The 23,621-nt window shown below is 38.3% G+C and overlaps 1 protein-coding gene across 17 annotated transcripts in view; it reads left to right on the plus strand.

Annotated features, from left to right (window-relative positions):
- The window catches only part of atp2b2 (ATPase plasma membrane Ca2+ transporting 2), a 198,711-nt gene extending 186,481 nt beyond the window's left edge, over nucleotides 1-12,230 (plus strand). For 10 of the 17 annotated variants that reach the window (XM_047346414.1, XM_047346413.1, XM_047346415.1 and 7 more), the window contains 4 exons: nucleotides 57-268; nucleotides 428-535; nucleotides 642-824; nucleotides 6,923-12,230. In XM_047346414.1, the coding sequence (XP_047202370.1) occupies nucleotides 57-268; nucleotides 428-535; nucleotides 642-824; nucleotides 6,923-7,234 (815 nt within the window). In that variant the 3' untranslated portion in view covers nucleotides 7,235-12,230. Of the gene's footprint in view, nucleotides 1-56; nucleotides 269-427; nucleotides 536-641; nucleotides 825-2,315; nucleotides 2,506-2,799; nucleotides 2,853-6,922 lie in introns of all 17 variants that reach the window. The other 7 variants (XM_047346420.1, XM_047346428.1, XM_047346426.1 and 4 more) reach the window with 6 other exon arrangements.
- The last annotated feature ends 11,391 nt before the right edge of the window (nucleotides 12,231-23,621 follow it).

The following is a 23,621-nucleotide window of genomic DNA, read 5'->3' on the forward strand; positions in this document are numbered from 1 at the left end:
GTCACAATACTGGCTTAAAATGAAAGAAGTCACTTTATGTTCTGTATTCCCACCAGGTGAGAAAATCTTTGACATCGACAGTGGTCGCAATGCTCCTCTCCACTCTCCCCCATCGGAGCACTACACCATCATCTTCAACACGTTTGTCATGATGCAGCTGTTTAATGAGATAAATGCTCGTAAAATACACGGAGAGAGGAACGTGTTTGACGGGATCTTTAGGAACCCAATTTTCTGCTCCATCGTTTTTGGGACATTTGCTATACAGGTAAACAGCTGCAACTGTTTTTAAATCCATTAATTAGTGTGTTTTATTTATTGTACTTTATTTATTCAGATTTGGATATTTCACATAGCCAAACTTGAGCTGTCATGTTTTTTTTGTTTAATAAGTAAAAGTCTTTTTTTTTCTTACTGTTTTGTGCAGATTGTGATTGTGCAGTTTGGAGGAAAGCCATTCAGCTGTCAGCCCCTGGACCTGGAAAAGTGGATGTGGTGTGTTTTCCTGGGGCTGGGAGAGCTGGTCTGGGGACAGGTAACTCAAATTAGTTTTCGTCTGTTTTTCATGCACTGCTTAGTTTTTGCTTTTGTTTAGGTTTTTGCATTTTAACTATAAGTGCTCTGCCATTTATGTTGTTTAGGTGATTGCCTCCATACCCAACAGCAACCTGCGTTTCCTTCGTCGGGCGGGCCAATTAACTCAGAAAGATGAGCTACCAGAGGAGGATGCAAATGAGGACAATGAGGAGATTGACCATGCAGAGAGGGAGTTACGGAGAGGTCAAATCCTTTGGTTCAGAGGTCTAAACCGCATTCAGACTCAAGTAAGATTATTTTTTTTCACTTTAGGATTTCATGAGGGTGGCACCTGGGAAGAAAAAATTAAACTTGCAGATATTGTTTTTGCTTCCTTTTACTTTATTCTTCTTTCCGCTTGACACCTGTTTTCAGAAACAGATGTGCAAATAATTTATATTTTCATGGAATTGCTATCAGAATATAATATATTAATTTATTAACTTCTAGACACTTTAATTATTAGTCACCATTAAAGATATTATTTCTTTTAAATTTTCGCATAATATTTAAGAAATTAATATCACAACGTTAAAGTCATTTTGTCTAAAGATAACAAATTTAGGAACATGAAGATCCAACTTTTCCTGGGTGGAAGGAAGTTCTGTGGACCATCGGAGGAACAGAAAATAATCAGTGAACTGTTGTCACTGTGGTGAACTCTGAAGACCGGTATCACTGTGATAGTTAACACTATTTTGCCTTTGTGTTGAACTTGATTTCATCTCACTGATGTGTCACTAGTGGTCCTGTATGAAGCTATCCCCCAGCTAAACATGACAAAGAAAAATAAAGCAGAGGCAAACTTTTATTTGCCCAAGTGACTTTAGACTTAGTGTCTGATAAATCTATTTGATTTGATAAGAATTAATAGTTCTCTTTTTATGCTGTTCTTTCACAGTTTTTTTTTTTAGACTGCTTTTTCACTTATTTTGTACCCAGTCTTTGTACATGACCATGACAATAAACAAAAAAATCTGACATGTCAGCTAATGTCCAGTATCTGGAAGACTGAATCCAAATCTGAAAATAAACCAAAAACCTGATACAGGATGTGCACAATCCTTCAGCTGATCATCTACTTTATGCTTTTCTTCAAATATTTGTTTTGTTTTATTTCTGATATTATTTACAGATTCAACTCAGGAAATGGGAAGTGTGTTTTTGTGACAGGTTTTTTGTCACAAAGTCCTTTAAGATCCAACCTTCAATCATTTCTTTTCTAAATTGTCCAATATGTGTGGAGGCAGCACAGGTTCAACACTTTCAGTTTTGGAGCCTTATTCTGCCTTAATGATCAACAGATCACAGTTAAGTGACTGAATGAGCAAATCAAAAATCTTATAAGGGCCGATGAATTATGTGAAAAAGCAACCGAATTCTGAAACACAATCCTGCAACTCTTAAGAAAGCCTGGAGAATTGTTAATCAATACCAATTTAAAGGTTTTAATTCAGTCTGCTTCTTGCAGTAGATCCTGGATGAATCAAGATGTTTACTGTGTTAGTATTATATGTTAATGGCTACCATGACAGGTACATGTTTTTCTATGTGTAAGACAGCTTTTAAATTCGTATACGTCATTTGGTTGTGGGGATACTCCACCCTGACCCACCCCCTACCCTTATGTGTCTGCAAAGTTGTACTCCCTTTACCCAACCAGTCAGCCTGTGTTGCCATTTAGTTCGTGTCACTCTGAGCAGCCATTTGTCCTCTCCTGTCCCACTCTTCTCCCACAGATTGAAGTAGTCAACACCTTCAAGAGCGGCACCTCCTTTCAGGGGGCCGGGGCTCTGAGGCGCCAATCATCCACCACCAGCCAGACCCAGGATGTAACCAATGTTTCTAGTCCTAGTCACGTGTCCTTGTCCAATGCCCTTTCCTCTCCTACAAGCACTACTGCTGCTACTGCTCCTCCCACTACTGGCCGTGAGTCAGAACTCTGTCAGTCTGCTTGTCTGCTCTCTTTGCTTCAGGGGTGCCATCCAGTACTCATCAATCACTTATTTTTAAACTTAAGTTACTAGACGTAATGCCATCATTGCCTCCATTGTGACGCTGGCATCTCTGAAGATTTGTCCTTTTCTCTCTTGCTGCCTTTTTCATTTTCTCTCTTATTCTGTCTTTTTGATGTTCACACTGGATTTCAAATTCATCTTGATATCTCCTCCCATGGTTGGCTGTACTGTCTTCTCATTGGTCAATGTGTGTTTGTTTCCCCAGAGTGCTAGGAGCACAGGACTAAGAGTGATACCCACGGCGTGACATTTCAGGTTGTGAGTTTGTCTCCCTCTGCTCATCCCCCATACATCATCACATCTGTCACTCCTGTCATTTTTAAGTCTTGACGGACGCTAATATTAACTAATTCCAATCAACTCACAAAAGAAACTGGGTGAACATTCAAGTATAAGTGGCAATGTTGTTTTATTTGCCACTTATGTGGAAGATAATATTGACTTGAGACAAAACTAATTTTTCTTACTGTTTATTATATTTTCAGTAACCTAACGGATATTGAGGAAGCAGCTATATGTGTGGTTGAGGATATCCTTTGTTTTACCTTGAATGCTTTCAAAAAAACTGTCTTCTTAGCATAAGCTATAAGAGCCTAAGATCTGTGACCATCTCTATTTTTAGCTTAGAGGCATAACTGAACCTAATCAACACTGTGAATCTGATGCAGCATTGAGTTCGGCTTAAAAATATCTCTAAAAAAAGACAAAAATTTAAAATAAATTACCAGGATGAACTGTTTTAGTATGGGGAAATGTTCCAACAACTTTTTTTTTTTTAATGTCATCTAATCTTTATCTGCTGAATAATATCCTATAAGAATGATGCTGCTTGCAAGATTTGTTCAATTAAAATCTCTAGGCATATTATTTTCCTTCTGGCGCTTCATAATATTGTTATACTGTATTATTACACAGTATATTTAATGGCTGTAATATTTAAAAAGAAATATAGCTACATTTATTAGGTGGAGAAATATCCCATATTATATTTATCCCATATTTAGAAATATATGTTTTAAACATAGTCACTAGGGTCACACTTACTGACACAACTAACTATGTCAATAATTTACTTTATTAATATCATTTGATGGAATAATACCTTTTAATCAGCTCTTCACAACTTCCTGTTTTTTTATGGTAAAATAACAAAGAAGAATGAACAAGGACCCAGAATGTTCTTAACACCTCCAAAGCTCACTGCACAACTGGAGCTAAGAGCCAAGACTGGAAACTTGGCACCAAGTCATAAATACAACCATTAGGTGATAACCACATGCCAACCAGTTGTCTGAGTGTAACATACCAGCAGAAAGCCTTTTTGCAATACCAACACAAACCCTAGATGTTTATAGTTTTTCTAAATCCTGTTGAGACTTCAACTGGAATCATGTGTCAGTTGAGCCTAAGATGAACATGGAATGAAGGAAAAATCTGTTTAAATGCTCCTGATGTCCACTGTTAGGTGTGGCAGTGGATCTGTGATGCTGTGGGGTTGTTTCTCTTCTGAAGGTCCTGAGAACCTTGTTGGAATGCATGGTAACATAAACTCTGAAAATCAGGAGATTTGAAAAGAAATCTCAAGAATTGCTACAGGTGCCTATGTCATTGGATCTTTGAGTAAAATAATAATCCAAAGTTTGTGGCCAAATCAACAGGGAAATGGTTAATCTGACAGAAAACCAACTTTCATCTATGTTTTTCTAAGTCCGCACACCTAAGTCCAACAGAAAATCTGTTGGTTGATGTAAAGACAACAATGGTTTAGAGACGACCGGTGACACTAGATAAACTAGAGGTTTTGCAAAAAAGAGATCCCTCTCTGTTTGTGCTTTAACCTTGTGATTATGACAAAGGAGAAGTGTTGTCCTTTTGGAAAAAAAAGTGCTTGTACAAAGTATTAGTAGCAAGAGTGCCAATAATTGTGGAACTAGTGATTTTGAGAAAACAGTACTTTCCTAATTGGTCATGGTTATTTAAAAAAACTGTGAAACTTCTAGAAGAAAGCCTTTGATTGCTACAAATAACGTTTTTGTTTTGGAGCATCTGATTTAATAGTCATTCAGTCTACAAATTTACAAATTGTGCTAAATGCTTTTGCTACTTTCTAATTTTGAACTTGACAGAGTTATATAAATTTTAGAAAATATGATACTCTTTTATGTTATGGTCTCAGATACTTTACTTAAAAAACCCGCATGTGGTTTTCCTTAAAAATAAAAACTTTTTATCCAATTTGAATAACTAACTCTGACTGCACTGTTCAATGTTTAGGATTAATTGGAATGTATGTACCTGACTGTTGTGAAGTGCCTTGAGACAACATGTGTTGTGAATTGGCGCTATATAAATAAAACTGAATTATAAATAAAACTGAATGTACCTAAGGCTATGTTCACACTGCAGGCAAATGTGACCTGTATTTCAATTTTCCGTGGCAATCAGAACGACCCATTTCCGATCTTTTGATCTCCAAAACAATTGGAATAGTGCCACTACAATATGTGGTACTAAATCGGATACGTAACCGATGGTTTTTAAAGCGTCCGCAGTCTGAACGGTCATGTCGCATTTTATCTGATGTTTTCGTCATTGTACTGGCTCCGACTACGCATCCTAACAGACCTCTCTACAGAGGTAGCAGTCACTGCTCCACTAACGAGACTTGGTGTGAAAGTTTGAACAAGCACACCTTACAGGTCCCTCCCCCTTGCTCTCTGCTGTGCTACAGCCCTCGTTCTCCACATTGGAGCCTGCCATGAATGCACAGGCTAGTAAACAGGGCCACCAATGACGGCAGATAAACAACTATGGCACATTTACTGTTTGGGATGAAACATCAACATTATGCTTTACATTCATTATGGCCTGCCTACTGTCAGGATATAGTGACACCTTTAACAAAAATGTAACAAATATATTTTTACAAAAATGACCCACTGCAGATTTATTAGTTGTGCTCTCTTTTTTCTTACCTTTCTTCGTGTTGTTATGATGTGTTGTTACGGGTTCCCATTGCTCAAAAACTTGATAACAACACAGAGACGATGGCATCAATTATTACTTCTGTAAACAGTGTGCTGCTGTGTAACGTCTACATTCTCCTTGTGCACATGCAGGCTGCTTTTAGATCGTGAACCGTTCAGAGAAGTCTAATGGCCGTCACAATTAATTAGTAGTTTGGAAGACCACTCAAAAAATCGGATTTCAGCAAAGATTTCGGAATTGAGAATCAAGACCTGCAGATTGAACGTAGCATAAGTGGTCACGTTCCCAGTTTTGATTCTTCAAAAAGTCTCTAAATGGTTTCAAGGTCACCATGCTGTAAGTTGTTTCTTACACATGAACATGTGATTAATTAGATACTCACACATAGCTGAGCTTATACTTGAGTGTTTACTTAGATATGCATGGAGTGAGAAACATGCTTCGACCGTCAGACCTCTGACAATGAAACTTATTTTCATTATTCACCTCCTTTTGTTTGACGTCAGCTTTACTTGTGCCAGTGTCCAGTTTGCCACTGTTGCATGTACTTTACGTTTACATCTTGTGTGTGTGTTCATAATATTTTAACCTACTGTGTTTGCTTGTTGTCTAAATGACACTATTTTATTTCTGGGATGTGTTTGGTTGGTGTGAGTTTTATTTACACTGCAATGCTTAGGTTGAGCCAACCTCATGCAGATTTAACTCACTCCATTTGGGACAATGCCTCTGCTACACTGTGCTATATTTGAGTGTTTTGTGTGTCTCATTCAGAGGCTGTGTGGATATTCTGCCAGACGGTGGTCTGGTACCCCCACCCCCCTACCCCCCAGAAGTTTTTAAACTGCCTCATTGGATCTCTCTGATCTAACCAACTTCTTTCTTACTGACCTCGTCCACCAGATTTCTTCAAAACTGCATGTGGTATTGTCCTTTATTTTTTTCTGTACGCATTCCATTTATTAATGTGGCTTGTTTCTAGGTATACAGCACATTGGACTAAAGCGTATACTTACAACGAGCGTTTGTGTTGGTTTGGTTTTTCTGGAAATGTATAATTTACTTGTGTTCTTTATGATTATGTTCCTCACAGTTTTTCTTAGTGCACGCCAAAATTAAGTGACTTGTGACCTGTAGTCATCTTGTGCAAGCAGAAAACAGACTGCAGTTGCCTTCTCTCGTTTCTCTTTTTCCTCCTCACTTTATATTCCCAAAAATAGAAAGAAAAGATTTTCTCTCTTTTCTCTCATTACAAGGTTCCCTGCAGCTCTTTTCATTTGTTCTATCACATCACCTCTCATGGTGTTTTCCTTCCTTTTTTGATCTTCTTGTCACAACAGATTCGAGTTGTGAACGCATTCCGTAGCTCCCTCTACGAAGGCCTGGAAAAACCCGACTCCAGAACATCCATACACAACTTCATGACCCACCCCGAGTTTAGGATAGATGACTCCACACCTAGTATCCCCCTCATCGATGACATGGACGATGATTCTGCCAGGAGGAGGACGAAGTACTCCAGCCAACCTTCGTCTCCTAACAAGAACAACAACGCCATTGACAGTGGCATCAACCTCACCATCGACATCAGTAAATCTGCTGCCTCCTCCAGCCCCGCCAGCCCTCTGCACAGCCTGGAGACCAGCCTCTAACCCCTATCCTGAACGCAGCTCTAACCTCCCAGGTTGTTCCCTCACAGTCCAGGAACACCTCCTCCGGCTTTCCCAGACCTTTATTTGTTACTTCTACTACTACTTTTACACATGGCCACTCAGTTCTCACCTTCCGCTCCTTCCACAGCACAATTTTGCACCACCGACACAGATCAGATCCATCTCCCTCTTGTAAGCTTAAGCCCATAAAGCTCTTGTCTCCTTTCAACTGGAGCAAATCTTAATGAAATGGCAAGAATAAAAAGAAAAACTCAATCCAAAAAGCTCCGCAAAGCTACACAACCTACACAGCCATCCTGCTTTTGTGGTTGCATGTGTATGGTGGCAGCCTTGATGGTGTTTATGACACTATGCTTGTTCCGGTTACCATGTACTGTATAAACGTGCAGCTGACTGCACGTTGTGTATGAACTGTGTCTGCAGCGACACCTGGAGGAGGACGAGGAAGAGGGAGACTGCTGAGGAGTGCAGAAGGCAAACAGACTTTATTCTCTCCTTAAACTCCTTCTCTTCAATAATAACATTGTTAACACAGATACAGTAATAGTTTAAATTAAATTAAAAACCGTTGTTATTATTCTGAGTCTGATTATTCTTGTTATTATTATTGATCCTGCATGAATGTACCTTACCCAAGTTTTATTTAAAAAGGGTTTTAATTTTACTGAAATTGTTTGGTTCTGATGGGCTGGGCCTTGCAGCGGACTATAAATGTAAAGACAGCTTCTCTGAGTCCTCTCTCCCTCCTTTGTGTGGCATGAACATGTACCGGACTCTTAAAAAAATGATATCATCCATTAACAGAAATGTGTGTCGAGGTGGTAGGGCTGAACTTGCACAGTAGTTTTGCACCTGATGAAAAAGAGAAATGCAAAATATTAATAATAATGATGATGATAGCATTTATGGGATATATTCTATACATATAAATTCATAAAATCTATTTAGAGAGAGTTTATCTTTGTTTGTTGGCATGTTGCCTTGTTTCTGCTTCAATGGCTTAAATTACTTTGACTTATTTATGTCTTAAACAGAATGTAATTGTTTACAACCTCTTAGAGATGAATTTCCTGGTTTCTTGGGGGAGGCGAGCTCAGAGTTTTGTTGCTGTTATTACGGGAAAAATCATGTGCTGAAACTTGCCTGCTATATTGTCAAATAATGTAGATATTTTTAGAGGATAAACGACGAGAAGAAACCAAAATATAATGGGTCGCATAGTAAGTACATGTGGAAACTTAGTATTACTCTATATGATTGTTGGGATCAAATAAGAGCGTCTTGCCTTTGGTTTTTCATAATGAAGGCCTCCTTTTTGTGACAGAGGAGGATATTTGATTTGGTTAGTTTTGTTTTATTGATTCTGGTTTATTTTTGCTTTGCGTCAATGCTGACCTGGGGTCAGTGCTCGTGTAAAAGGTTGATATCAGGACCTTTTTTATTTAACTGTCATCTAAGTAAACCTGCTTGTTCAAAGGACTTGATGTTTTAAAGATGTATGCGACCATCAAAAGGCTGCAATCCAGTCATTTTAGAAATTTGTTTAAAACTTGCAATATATTGTGCTGTTATTTTCTAAATTATTTTGATTTTTTAAGCTTATTTTCATCTGGACACAAGCAGCCCCTAAATGCTGTTGGCATTTTTAACATCTAAAAAAAAAGGAAAAACCAACAAAAAACAAAATTAATAACAACTAAAATGGAATGTTGCTTTGACTCTTTTTATATATATATACATAAAAAATGTCCTGCACTATCTGGTTATGAATGAAAACTTCTGTGGTGTAACTCTAGATGTGCTTTTGTGTGTTTTAACCAAGCTTGTCTTCCTGCCGTCACAGAATATACAGTACTCTTCGCATCTCAACTGTACTCACTAGTTGTAAACTATTTATTGTACTTCGCCCAATCAGACATTATCAGAAGTTGCGTACAGAAGGCACATTTATCAGTTTTTTTGCACTCAGAAGGACAAGGCCACCTAGCTAGCCTCTACTACTCTACCTAACCGAAGTCAGTGGCAAGCATGATGTCATAAAGTAAGCTCATTATGCAACTGTTAGGAAAAATTTTTTTTTTTAAACATAAATGAAAAATTGTTGAGTAGACGATGTAAACAATCATTTCTCTAAGCACCTTTATCTTTTTTTTTTTGTTGTGTTTTCGCATCCTCCTCCTCTGTCATTGTTCAGCCGTTCATCTAAAGAGGGAGCACAAGCTTTACTGGTCAGCTCAGGCATGTCAAAAAACATCTGAATAAAATCTGTTTTATTTAATTTGAAAGAAAACAGTCTGGGTTCTGATATTTCCCTTAGAAGTTTTTAATTTATTTAGCTATATTTCAAGTGTTTGACTTTTGTTTGTCTGTAAAAATGAAAAACAATAAATAAAACAAACAAAAAAAAAAAAAAAAACACATAGATATAGCATTTTCAGTATGTAAAAAAAGCCAACATTCTCGAACCATTTTTACACCGGGGAGGACATTCTTCTTTAGGAAGCTGAAGTTAAACTGATTTTTGTAAATACAGATATGGGTCCACTGAGGACAGAAAACACGAACTCCTCCTGATTACATCACGCAACTCAATGAGTCATACTGATGACGCGGCACTTTGGCTGTTTGTAATCAATCACCGCTCCTGTCAGAAACGCATCGAAATCATAACATGTGTTGTAACAACCTGTCATTATGTTTATAATGACACCCATCATGATGATGATATCAACGAAACTTTTTTGCAATATACTCACCTGCCTCGATGTACTGTATTTAGCAGCATGCAATTTGTGGAACAAAGAAAAAGAGAAATGCCAACAGATAGCTTTTTTGGCATACTTAGCCATTCATGGGTAAGTGAATTAAGTGTTCATCTTGTTTTTATGATATTTTTTTTATCTATACAATAATTGTAAATAAAGAACTCAATGTCTTTGTTCATTTAATACTATGCAAAAAGTCATGCTTTTCTGATTGTTAATCCCCTTAATTCTACAGTGTGTTGCTGGAATGTTTGTGGTTTCAAAAGTCAGTAAAAACTATGTAATGTAAATTATTTTTTAGCCTGACAAAAAGGAAAAATGATGCTGAAAATTATCATAATACAGTGAAAAGAATTTTACAGTGGTGGTGACTATGATGATGATGGACTGTGACTCCTGCTGCTTGACTGATCCATTTATCACACTGACAGGAGCACCAGTGAAAACATAATAATCATCATAATACTAATAATACAAAAAAAAAAAAGAAAACTCATGTAATAAATTTCCCAGAGCAGCATGACCAGCATGGTGTGTCCTCGCCTTGTGTGACATGTCCTGTTCTGATTTTGTTGTGCCTCACTTTGACTTTGTTTTTGTTGTTATTACTTATTGATTTTAAAACATCTCAGATGTTTTGTGGTTACAGGTTAATTGTTGGCAAAACTCTAACCATGATGAGGCGACACAAGGGATCTGAAGGAACAACAAAGTATTGTCTGAACTCTATCCTATTCTCTCTTCCTTCTCTCTGCTGCTTCCTCACACATAGTTTAAATCCTCAAATTGGGCAAGATTAGAAACGAGTACATCAGATGGGGACAACCTATGTTAGAGGTGAAGTGAATTTTTATTTGTATTAGATATTAGTATTCCTATCAGTTCAATCAGTCATAACTTATTACATTAAATCTGAAGAGTGAATTACAGTTTTTTTTCTTTCCAGGGAGCTGTGCACATTGCATTAAACGGCAGTACAAGATTTCAGGATTCTGAATTTATTTAAAATTGAAACAAATCTGACTAACGATACTGCTAAACAATAAGATCGAGCATGTAATTTATTATCAAGCAAACCAGTCTGATCAATACTAATAAAAGAAAATAAGAAATGTAAATAAAACGCTAACAAGAAATCAAGACAATGCTAATTCTAATCCACAATACTGATGTAAAAAGAACCATAAAATGAGCACCCAAGACAACTACAATTGAAACTGATTAAAAACAGGATTACTAGGATTTTATCGCTTTCTGAGAGGCTAAAGAAATTATTTTATGGTCTAATTCCAACTTTTTTAACCTAACTTTGATTTTGAGGGGACATGTTGGAAATGGAAATGTAGTTAGTTTTTGGGACTACCTTTGTCAACAGTTAGATTTGCCAGCACCAGACAGCTGGTACTATGGAAAGAATAGAGCACCTAGCTTAACGTCCAGTTGGTTGTCGTTTCAGCTCTCAGAACCATCCTGGTCTCTATGGACATGTGGTTCAACACGTGTCTAAGCTTGGATGATGGTGGAGCAGCTGCTATCCAGTCAACCTGAGGTCACTCCAAGAGTAGAGGTGGTGGATGTATGGATGGTCCCAAGTTTGACTCATGGCAGAACTGGAACTTGCTAATACACAGTGAAATACAACCTAAAAGTTACTGGGTTAAGATGGGAGCACCTCCATGTTGCATGGAGGAAAATATGATCCGACACCAATGGCACACAAACCTTTTTGGATCCATTTGCAAAGCTTTCCTGTGAATCGGAGTTGAGTTCACTGACTCCAGCACAGTGGAGGAGTTCATTTCCAGGAGGAATACGTCAGTAAGAAGTTGGCAAACCAGTCAAACAGACTTAGGTTAACAATGAGGATTTTTGAGGATGTAACAGAAGGAGAGCATGCAAGGGGAAGGTTTAGACTACAATTGTATTTAAGTAAAAGAAAGACCTTTTAGTGCGTTTCAACTAAACAATTATTTTTAGAAGGGGTAGGGTTAAACCAGAGGTTGTGTTAGACATGCAGGCAATGTATGAGTCCACTTGATGCTGGAAGAAAGCATTTCAAAGATCTGAAAGATTATTTTCATTATTTAATAGGTTCTTTATTTTTGTGAGCGGTCTCTTGCCACACTGATGTGCCCTCAATCTACAAGGGAACCGAGGTCATTTAATCTTTTGTAAGTGTAAAATTTAAATAAATATTGCTGTATACTTCACAGATTATTTGATTTTTTGAAAGAAATGTTTAAGTCAGAGTAAAATCTGTAATGTGGGAAACTGACTATGGAGAAACTCTGCACATGTAGTAACTCGAAACATTATTAACACATTTTCCTTGATTTATGCTGGGTTTTCCTAAAAGTTTAAACAAATCATCATCAAATCTTTCTCATTGTGAGAAAAGTCAGCTTGTATGGCTTTATGTCTTAACCTAAGAAACTGAAAGAGGGTGTAGATGTCACCACAAGGAAGCTTGAGGTGGATGGAGATAAAAAAGTAAGTAAGTTAGTAAGTAAACTTTATTTCTATATCGCTTTTCACAGACACACAGTCACAAAGTGCTTCACAGTGATCAAAACATACAATATAAAACATTAAAATGAAACAATACAAAGTGGCATGATTGGGTCAGTTAAGACTGGAATGGTTTGAAAACCTCAACTTCAACAGCAATAAACCAGTTATTTTTGTGCTTAGGAGGTTAAACGTTGCTTTTGTTGCTGTCTGAGCCAAACCCTGAGGAATTATAATGCAGGAACAGGAAGGAAGTATAATATAGGAGAATAGATGTGCTTTAGATTTTTTCCTATTTTTGTAAAGATGACATGTTTGGTGTGTTTCATTCACTGATTAAGATGTTGCATTTTACAACTTTCTAATTAAACAGGCATATCTCAATAAATTATGATCAAAAAGTTAATCACTCAACTCATATGCAGATTTCTTTCACATAGTGTTATTTATTTTGATGAATATGACTTGCAAGAAATAAAAATCCAAAATTTAGTGTCTCCGAATTTTAGAATTTTACATGAGAGCAATAAAAATGATTTTAAAATAAAAATGTTATGTAGTGGCCATGGAAAAGACTGCTAATTTGACAGTTGTACAGCAGACAAACACTGATGAGCTCCACAAGGAGCATAAGCAACGTAAGGCCATTGTTAAAGAAAGTGCCTCTTAATGGAGTGCGTTATGAGAATATACAGTAAAACGGATGCATGAGTGACAGGAATAATCACAATCCTGAGAGGATTGTCAAGCCAAGTCAAGACTGTCGGGGAGATTCACCAGGTGTGTTCTGCTGCTGGAGTCTAGGCTTGAGGAACTACCCTGTGCAGACGTGCAAACATGCGGTACAACTGTCACATTCCTTAAGCCACTTATAAACCTGAGACAACACCAGAAATTTATTCCCTGGACTAAGGAGAAAAAGAACTGGACTGTTGCTCAGGGATCCAAATTCATCTTTTCAGATCAAACATAATTTTGCCTTTAGTTTGGAGGAATAGTGGAAAAGCACAGGTTGGTTGAGATCCACTTTGAAATATCCACAGTCAGGGATAATTTGAGAAACCATTTCATCTGCAAGTGTCAAGTGTTTTGCAAGTCCAAAGCATGCAGTAATCAAGCAAAAGGAGCTCTGCCAAAGTGTTGAGAGGGCATACTGTACAGTACAGAAACATACTTTTCACTACCTTAACATTTTAATGTTAAAAATCCCCTTTTTATTCATTTGTTTTTATTAGCTGTAAGCCATAATTATCTAAATTAACAAAGGAAAACAGGCAAACAAGCAGTAAATATGCTTGAAAAGTAACACTTTGTGTAAAGTTTAATTCTTTATTCAATACAAAATCAGTTACTGAAAAAACATCTTTTTGGTGACTTTTGTATTAACTGGGATGCACCAGTATTTGTGGGACTGAACCTAAGCAGCTTGATGATGAATGCCTTAATGTGCATGAAGAACTTTAAAGGACTTTAAAGAAAACTATGTGTTTATTTGTAGCCTCCTGTTAATATGACTAATATAAATATGTTCACAAATAGGACAAAAGGAAGCCCTTTTTGACAGCTGTGCAGTCCTGTTTTACCAATCAGCAATCTGAACAATTTATTTACTTACATGAGTCATAAATCAATTCTATGTATTTATGTGTCCACCGGAGGGCAGCACTTCATTAGGAATATTTAAGACTGCTACTTCAGTTGAATCCTGACTCAACTTTGTGTTTTTCTGTCCACTGTGGCTGACAGAAATGAAAATGTTGAACTGGAACCTGAAACTGAAAAGCATCATGGGAAATATGTTCTACATGTTATGTTTACATGCTGTTGTGTCTGACCTTGGGTGTGGGATGTAGTTTCAAAAGTCATGGAGACTTCACAAAATCTTACTTTAATCACAAAATCAAAGCTTAATTATGCTTAAAAAATATTTTTATAGAACACTAGCTCATACGCAGGAGTGCAGATTGTAACTATATTTCAGATTTAATTAGATATTGAGCTGGTAACTAATGATGGGTTTCCCATTGGTGGAAACTACTTTTACTTTCACAGTATTGAAGTTCTAGTCTATTAACCTAAGAACATGTTTGGTATTTGAAGTTTGCAATGCATTAGTTTTTAAATGAAACTGCTCTGTGCTGGATAAGTAAAGGTTGCCACCAGTCATCAGACCACAATAAGACATTCCTGAAGGCCAGAGAGACAGAAATGTAATTTCACATAAACTGGACTTAGATATGTTTAATGTTTGTGTGATCACTTTAGTACATTTAGTTCCTAAAATACACATAGCAACAAGGACATTGTGCTGTGGGCAGGTGCCAAGTCCTGCTGGAAAATTGAAACAGCATCTTCATAAAGCTGGTCAGCGAAGGATTGTGGAAACTTCACATTGGACATTGAGCAACTTGCATTATGTGCCTCTCTGCTGGTGGCTCTTGAAGCTTTAACTCCAGCTGCAGTCCACATCTTGTGAATCTCTCCAAAACACTTAAATGGATTTTGTTTGACAATAATCTCAAGGCTGCGATTTTCACTGTTGCACCTTTTTCAAAGCTTTTCCTTCCACTAAACGTTCCAATAATATGCTTTGATACAGCATTCTGTGAACAACCAGCTCCTTTAGCAATGATCTTTTGTTGTTTACCCTCCTTGTGAAAGGTGTCAGTGAGTGTCTGCTGGACAAGTCAGCAGTCTTCCTCATGATTTTATAAACCATACCATTTCTTTATTAAGAATCTTTTTTTATTATTATTCTAATGTAAAATTTTAATTTTCAAAGAAACTGAATTTTGTGTTTTCATTATAAGCAAAATTACAAGTAACAGAAATAATTCCTTATATTAGCTGTGCGCAATCTATATGTTGCACTTTTTGAATTAAATCAATTTCATAATTTAACTTTTTTGATGATAATCTAATTCATTGAACTTTCACCTGAACTTGTTGACCCCAAGGAATATTTTTAAGTTAATTAATCAAAACTTGGCTTGGTTACCTATATACAGTTATTAAAACTACATTTTGGATTTTTCAAAACAAATTTGAAATAAGCTTGTTTTCCTTTCTTGTGGAATGATGAGGGTTTTTGTACCCTAATGGTTAACTCTCTGGTTATCTGAGCATCAGCCTCCCAGTGAGTATAGTAGCATCAGCATGCGTGGCAGTGTCTGCTGGGATGGCACAGTCTGTGAATATAGAGTGGGCTCCCACAGCTCAGAAGATTAGTGACACAGTGCATTCAGGTCCATGTGCGAGGGCCGATTTCCAGGAAGAAAAGCCCTTCGTTGGGCCCCCAGTTGAATCCTGCTGCTTCCCTTTGGCCTAATAGAAGGTTGCAGTAACTGACAGTCCTTTACAATCCGCCAACACCGATGGAGGTTTTGGAGGCCCTAGTGTCGTCTTTGTTGTTTTTTTTTTTTTTTACACTTTTTTCTCCAAAAGGTGTGATTTTGAAATGACTTATTCTCTGCCCATCGTGTGTATAGATTGGTATATTTGTGTGCATTGATCTATATATGTGTGTGTGTGTGTGTGTTTATGCAACCACAAGGACACACACGTGCACATGTTTGAATGCCAGTGCTGGAAATTGTCTTAATGGGATAAGGGGAGACTATGGTTCCTGTTGGGGGAAATAGGACTGTGGGATTGACATGGGAAAACACACACACGTTGCATTCATTGCACAAATGGCTATGTTGTTGGTTGATTCACAGCAAAGGTGATATGCGTTGACTTGTTATCTGCCAAACAGCCTTCAGTGCTGTCAATATTCCCAAATCTTGCCATAAAACACACACAAAACACTTCTTAGCACTACTGAGCCTGAAACATGTAATACTGAATACAAATACAGCAATTAAATATAATTGTGAACTTATTTGGCTTATGCTCATTAATTTATATTAATCAGACACAATGTAGCACTTCAGGGAACATACAGGTCTTTCTCAAAATATTAGCATATTGTGATAAAGTTCATTATTTTCCATAACGTCATGATCAAAATTTAACATTCATATATTTTAGATTCATTGCACACTAACTGAAATATTTCAGGTCTTTTATTGTCTTAATACGGATGATTTGGGCATACAGCTCATGAAAACCCAAAATTCCTATCTCACAAAATTAGCATATCATTAAAAGGGTCTCTAAACGATCTATGAAGCTAATCATCTGAATCAACAAGTTAACTCTAAACACCTGCAAAAGATTCCTGAGGCCTTTAAAACTCCCAGCCTGGTTCATCACTCAAAACCCCAATCATGGGTAAGACTGCCGACCTGACTGCTGTCCAGAAGGCCACTATTGACACCCTCAAGCAAGAGGGTAAGACACAGAAAGAAATTTCTGAACGAATAGGCTGTTCCCAGAGTGCTGTATCAAGGCACCTCAGTGGGAAGTTTGTGGGAAGGAAAAAGTGTGGCAGAAAACGCTGCACAACGAGAAGAGGTGAACGGACCCTGAGGAAGATTGTGGAGAAGGGCCGATTCCAGACCTTGGGGGACCTGCGGAAGCAGTGGACTGAGTCTGGAGTAGAAACATCCAGAGCCTCCGTGCACAGGCGTGTGCAGGAAATGGGCTACAGGTGCCGCATTCCCCAGGTCAAGCCACTTTTGAACCAGAAACAGCGGCAGAAGCGCCTGACCTGGGCTACAGAGAAGCAGCTCTGGACTGTTGCTCAGTGGTCCAAAGTACTTTTTTCAGATGAAAGCAAATTCTGCATGTCATTCAGAAATCAAGGTGCCAGAGTCTGGAGGAAGACTGGGGAGAAGGAAATGCCAAAATGTCAGAAGTCCAGTGTCAAGTACCCACAGTCAGTGATGGTCTGGGGTGCCGTGTCAGCTGCTGGTGTTGGTCCACTGTGTTTTATCAAGGGCAGGGTCAATGCAGCTAGCTATCAGGAGATTTTGGAGCACTTCATGCTTCCATCTGCTGAAAAGCTTTATGGAGATGAAGATTTCATTTTTCAGCACGACCTGGCACCTACTCACAGTGCCAAAACCACTGGTAAATGGTTTACTGACCATGGTATCACTGTGCTCAATTGGCCTGCCAACTCTCCTGACCTGAACCCCATAGAGAATCTGTGGGATATTGTGAAGAGAACGTTGAGAGACTCAAAACCCAACACTCTGGATGAGCTAAAGGCCGCTATCGAAGCCTCCATAAGACCTCAGCAGTGCCACAGGCTGATTGCCTCCATGCCACGCCGCATTGAAGCAGACATTTCTGCAAAAGGTTTCCCGACCAAGTATTGAGTGCATAACTGTATGATTATTTGAAGGTTGACGTTTTTTGTATTAAAAACACTTTTCTTTTATTGGTCGGATGAAATATGCTAATTTTGTGAGATAGGAATTTTGGGTTTTCATGAGCTGTATGCCAAAATCATCCGTATTAAGACAATAAAAGACCTGAAATATTTCAGTTAGTGTGCAATGAATCTAAAATATATGAATGTTAAATTTTCATCATGACGTTATGGAAAATAATGAACTTTATCACAATATGCTAATATTTTGAGAAGGACCTGTAGTTTCACCATAGATTAGTTGCAATAAAGTATCTTGACCAGTAGGGGTCATCTGTGGCAAAATGTTGTGCCAACTGTCTGTTTCCTCTCGAAATTGAAAAGCTTCTGTTGCAAACAATTATTTCATTAGGTTATTAGGTAAAGCTGTCAGTTGTGATACCATAGACTTGAAGAGAAGAGAGTGAAATTAGACTAAACCTAAACTGATCCTAAGTTACAGAAAGATCATTTCTTTTTAATTAATCTTTCCTGGATTCTGGCTCTAGGGATATTTGCAAGACGTATTTACCGTAAATTTAAAAAAAAGCATTGTACAGCATAAAATGTCCTAAAATAAAGTAGCTGAGTAGAAGTATACACTAATCAGACATAACATTATGACCACTGACAGGGTAAGTGAGAAACATGAATTATCTCTATCATTGCTCCTTTTAGTGTGTGGGTTATATTAGGCAACAGCTGAATATTTTGTCCTCAAAATGTGTTAGAAACACGTAAAATGTGCTTGCATAAAGATCTGAGCGAGTTTGATAAGGGCCTTAATTTAATGTCTAGACAACAGGGACAGATCATCTCCATACTGGGAGATGATCTGAACACTGGTGGGATGTTCAATATATGTCAAATGGTTCAAGGAAGGAGTGAAGGCTGTTCTGTGTGGGACAATCTAACAGATAAAGTACTGTATCTCAAACTGCTGAAGAACTTGGTCTGATATAAGGTCTAAGAATACATAGTGCAATGCAGTTTGTTGTATATGGGGCTGCATGACCTCCGACCAGCCAGGATACCTCTGCTGACTCCTGTCCACCGCCAAAAGAGCCAATAGTGTGCATTAGAACTGGACCACCAAGCAATAGAAGACGTTTGCCTGGCCTGATGAAACAGATTTTCTTTTACACACAAGGATGTAAGGGTGTGTGCATCGCTTCCATGGGAGCACATGGCACCAGGCACTTCTAATTTTAACACAGCCCTTCATTGTCTGGTTAGTTTAATCTTAAGACCAGGCCATGACAGCTTAATTACTGACTGATTAGCTTGTTTGAAATATAAACCTCTTGGGCTTCAATCACAGATCAGTAATGATGTTTTGTATATAATATTGGTTTTGAGTACAGCTCATACAGCTCAAACAAGATACATAGGCTGGTGACAACACACAAACACAGACACAACAAGACGGCAGACAATGTCATCTTCCTCTTTCTTCCAATTTCTTCCACATTCTTACTCAGCTCTCCAATGGCAGCAGCTGGATAGGTATGTGATTACTGCTCACCTCCAAACTTCACTGGTATAATTGCTCCATTCTCCTGTTCACTTTGTCAATACTGAGATGTCAGGTGGTGATAAGTGACATGACAAATTCAGACGATGACGTGGGGTTGTCATGATTTCCTGACTGATCAACATTTCATCTTGAGGTAAGAATGAGTAAAAGACGAGGGGGGTGATAGATGAAGTTGCTAAGCAGATCAGAAAGAGAGAGAGCACCAGCTGCGATTATTGATTTGAAATGTGCAGTTTGTCTTCATTACCCATGGTCCACTGCTCTCAAAGATGTGGTTACAGCTTCATGCATCCTATGATTGCATGGCAGGTGAGCGGGGAGGCAGATAGAAGAAGGAATGGCTGAACATATAATTGCACATCTGCTTTATAACCATCCGTCACTCATAAGGAATGTGTAGGATTTGGGTGAAATAATTGCCTTGATGTTCATCAGGCTGGTGAATATGAGGATAAAAATAATTGTCATGGGAAGGGCTTCAAATAGCAACATATTGGAAAATAAAATTTCATTTTTCAAGTGCCCTTGAGTTTTTATTGGAATTTTAAAGTTAAATTAAGAATATTTTTTTTATATAAATATGTGATGTGTACCATGTAGCATTAGAAAGCCACTGATTCTCTGATAGTCTCAGTACAGCAGAAAAACTCATTGCTGCCCCTTACAATGAGCAAAAAAAGATATTGAACTTGAATTTTTTAAACATGTTCATAAAGAGACACTACATCAACTTTGTTGGTAGTCTGGGTGAAATCTAGCCCGTTTATACCAAATGAATTATTTTTGATACTGACCTCCACCTCTTTTCTATGTATTACTTTCCTCCAAAACCTGCTGTAGTGAATCCTATACCTGTCTTTTGCCGTCTTGTGGAGGATGTCAGAACTGCAGGTGGGAGGTGACAATTATGCTTAAAAGTACAATATGGCTGCCTGCACATTTTTAAGAATCAGTTTTCAAAATGCAATATTATTGAAAAGTTCAGTTATTTCAGAAACTCAGTTCACTAAGTGAAGCACATATAGATCAATTACACACAGACTGATTTGTTCAAGTCTTTATTTCTGTTAATTATGAAGATTTTCCATTGTAATTAACAACATCTTTTTTTAAAATCACTTAGTGGGCATTCAGAACACAGCACTTGACTGGTTCAGATCTTATCTGGCTGATCGGTCTTTCTGTGTAAACATTTTAGACTCTGTATCATCCTCTCCTCTATCGTGTGGGGTCCCACAGCTCTCAATTATGGGGCCACTGCTGTTTTAATTGTATCCATTGCCTCTTGGTTTTATTCTTCCAAAATACTAAATTGCTTTCCACTTTTATGCCGATGATTGCCAGATCTATCTGCCCTTACAGCAGAAAGATAGCTTTTCAATCAAAATCCTGTTGGATTGCTTAGAGGATATTAAAGCTTGGCTGGCCCTAAACTTCCTGAATTTTAATGAAAAGAAAACAGAAGTGATGGTGTTCAGACCAAGCGGCCACTGTTAGTCCATCACTGTTGATTTGAGACCCCTGACAGTATATTTTAAACAGTCACCAGTTTGGGTTTTAAGCCAGTGATTTTACCTGGGACAGTAAAATAGGAGTTGTAGGATCCTACTTTTATCACTCAAGGCGGTTGGCAAAAGTAAAATCTTTTCTGTCCAGGTAACCTTTTAAAACAATAACCAATGCTTTTATTTTGTCCTGTTTAGATTACTGTAATGGTCTTTATGTTGTAGCAAGTCTGTCTTTGCTCTCTTGTCTGCAGATGGTTCAAAACACTGCTGCATGTCTCTTAACTTACTACAAAAACAGAACACATCACCCCTGTTCAGGCCTCACTCCACTGGTTTCCTGTGCATTTTAGAGTTCATTTTAAACTTCTTATTTTCAGTTGCGGCCACATGCGTGGACAGGACTGTTTATGCCCACTTAGACTTATTTGTGTCCACTGCTTTATTGGGGGTGTTATGGGTGCACATGTAGGTATCTATACTGCCATCTGGTGGTGTCAGAAGAGCCCAACACACTACGGTCAAAATCAAATATGGCGGCAAACACAGTGGATCATGCTGGTGGCAGCTCCATAGACAAACGTCGACCTCGTAAGTACTTCTGTCACATTTCATGGCTTATTCTGATTTAGATATTTATAAAACCATTGTACATTTGTCATGGCATTCAAATTTAAAAAAAAGAGTAAAAATAACTACTTAGTTCGTTGCCAAACATGAAGCACACATAGGTGTACTTGAGGACTGATGTTCCTTGAAAGGGCTAACATGCTAGTAAACATGCACACATGTAAAATGAGAAATAAGCTAGCTCTGATGCAACTAAAAAGCTGCACATCTTTCCAATGAAACAAATAACCATTTAATTACTAAATGCATTCTCCATACATAAATTAGTTAGGTTGAAAATAATGCTAAAATGTAATATGCACATGTAAATTAGCTTACAGCTAACTCTAGTGCGGCTAAAAAACTGTAGACCCACATTGTCAAATAAATTAACTAATAAATAATGCATCTGCATTCATAATACATTGATCAGTATTTGTATTTGTCATGTTAATATTTCCAAGCATTTTTCTGTACAAAGAGCAGTGGAATTACTTGGGTTAATGTTGGAGACAACTCATATTTGGACTTGTCTTACAACGATGATCCAATTCTGAATGAGAATTTCCAACCATCACCACAGGAGCAAAGTAGCAGTGAGGAGGAGGGTGACAGTAGTGAAGAAAAGGACCCCATTCCTGAACCCACTTACCACAGCAGAGGACGAAAACGTCTCCGTTGTGTAGATAAGGGTTAGCCAAGATCCGCTAGACAGTTATTTGTTTTATGCAGTTCAGACCTGAGGGCTAGAATCGCACATGCATATTTACAATATTCGTTGACAGGTTCTTGCACAGGGAAAGAGACAGGTACAGGTTCCTCCTGCACTCCTGGGTGTCGCTATCAAACTCAAGAGGTTGAGGCCGATAGCTCAGAAGATGACTTGGAAGAGTCAACACCAGGACCAAGCCAAACCAAAATAAAAGGAGAGTCCGAAAAAGGTAATTGTTATCGATGCACCAATACAATTCAGTTGCTTACATGAGTAAAAATATAACTTACTGCAAATACTGTCAATTGTAATGGTAATATTTTGGTTGGGCAAGGCGTGGAATGCGCTGGAAGGCTACTCCATTGACGCTAAACTTTGCAGAGTATCAACATCAGGATGAAACTGATCGAGACAGACATGGCTGGACCCCATTAGACTATTTTGAACAGTACACAGGTAGAGATTTGATGACACTGATATCAGAATGCTCTAATGTTATGTTACTGTGTAAGAGTGGGGACCTACTCAACAGCTTTCTGACGGACCGACAGCAGCAGGTGAGACTGGGGAGCATCTTCTCCCGATCCAGATCAATAAGTACTGGTGCCCTCCAGGGGTGTGTTCTATCCCCACTCCTCTTCTCTCTGTACACAAATGACTGCACCTCATCGGACTCGTCTGTGAAACTCCTTAAGTTTACAGACGACACCACTGTCATTGGACTGATCCAGGACGGTGGTGAGTCTGCATACAGACAGCAGGTGGATCGGCTGGTCCACTGGTGCGGTCAGAACTACCTTGAACTGAACCCACTCAAGACTGTGGAAATGGTGGTGGACTTTCGGAGAACACCACCCCCATACACCCCCCTCACCATCCTCAACAACACTGCCGTGGACCACTTCAGGTTCTTAGGAACCACCATCTCTGAGGACCTGAGATGGTCTTCACACATAGACACTGTTCGTCGAAAGAAGGCACAGCAGAGACTGTACTTCCTGAGGCAACTCAAGAAGTTCAACCTTCCACAGGAGCTGCTGGTCATCTCAGTGTGGTTTGGCTCATCCACAAAACAGGACAGGTCCAGACTGCAACGAATAATCAGGACTGCAGAGAGAATAATCAGGGCTGACCTTCTCTCCATCCAGGACGTATACAGGTCAAGGGTCAGGAAAAGAGCTGCTAAAATCTCTGCAGACCCCACACACCCTGCACATAAACTGTTCAGAGCTTTACCTTCAGGCCGCCGCTACAGAGCACTGTTCACTAAAACCAGCTGCCACAGAGACAGTTTCTTCCCCCAGGCTGTTTCTCTGTTGAACATTCAATAGAGTACAAAACAACAGCATACAGATGTTGCAAATGCACCTTTTTATTATATATGTGTATATTGTACATTGTAAATATGTATATTCTGTAATGCAAAAACAG

Source organism: Girardinichthys multiradiatus, chromosome 20, assembly GCF_021462225.1.
Source record: "Girardinichthys multiradiatus isolate DD_20200921_A chromosome 20, DD_fGirMul_XY1, whole genome shotgun sequence".
In the NCBI taxonomy this organism is placed as follows: Eukaryota; Metazoa; Chordata; class Actinopteri; order Cyprinodontiformes; family Goodeidae; genus Girardinichthys; species Girardinichthys multiradiatus.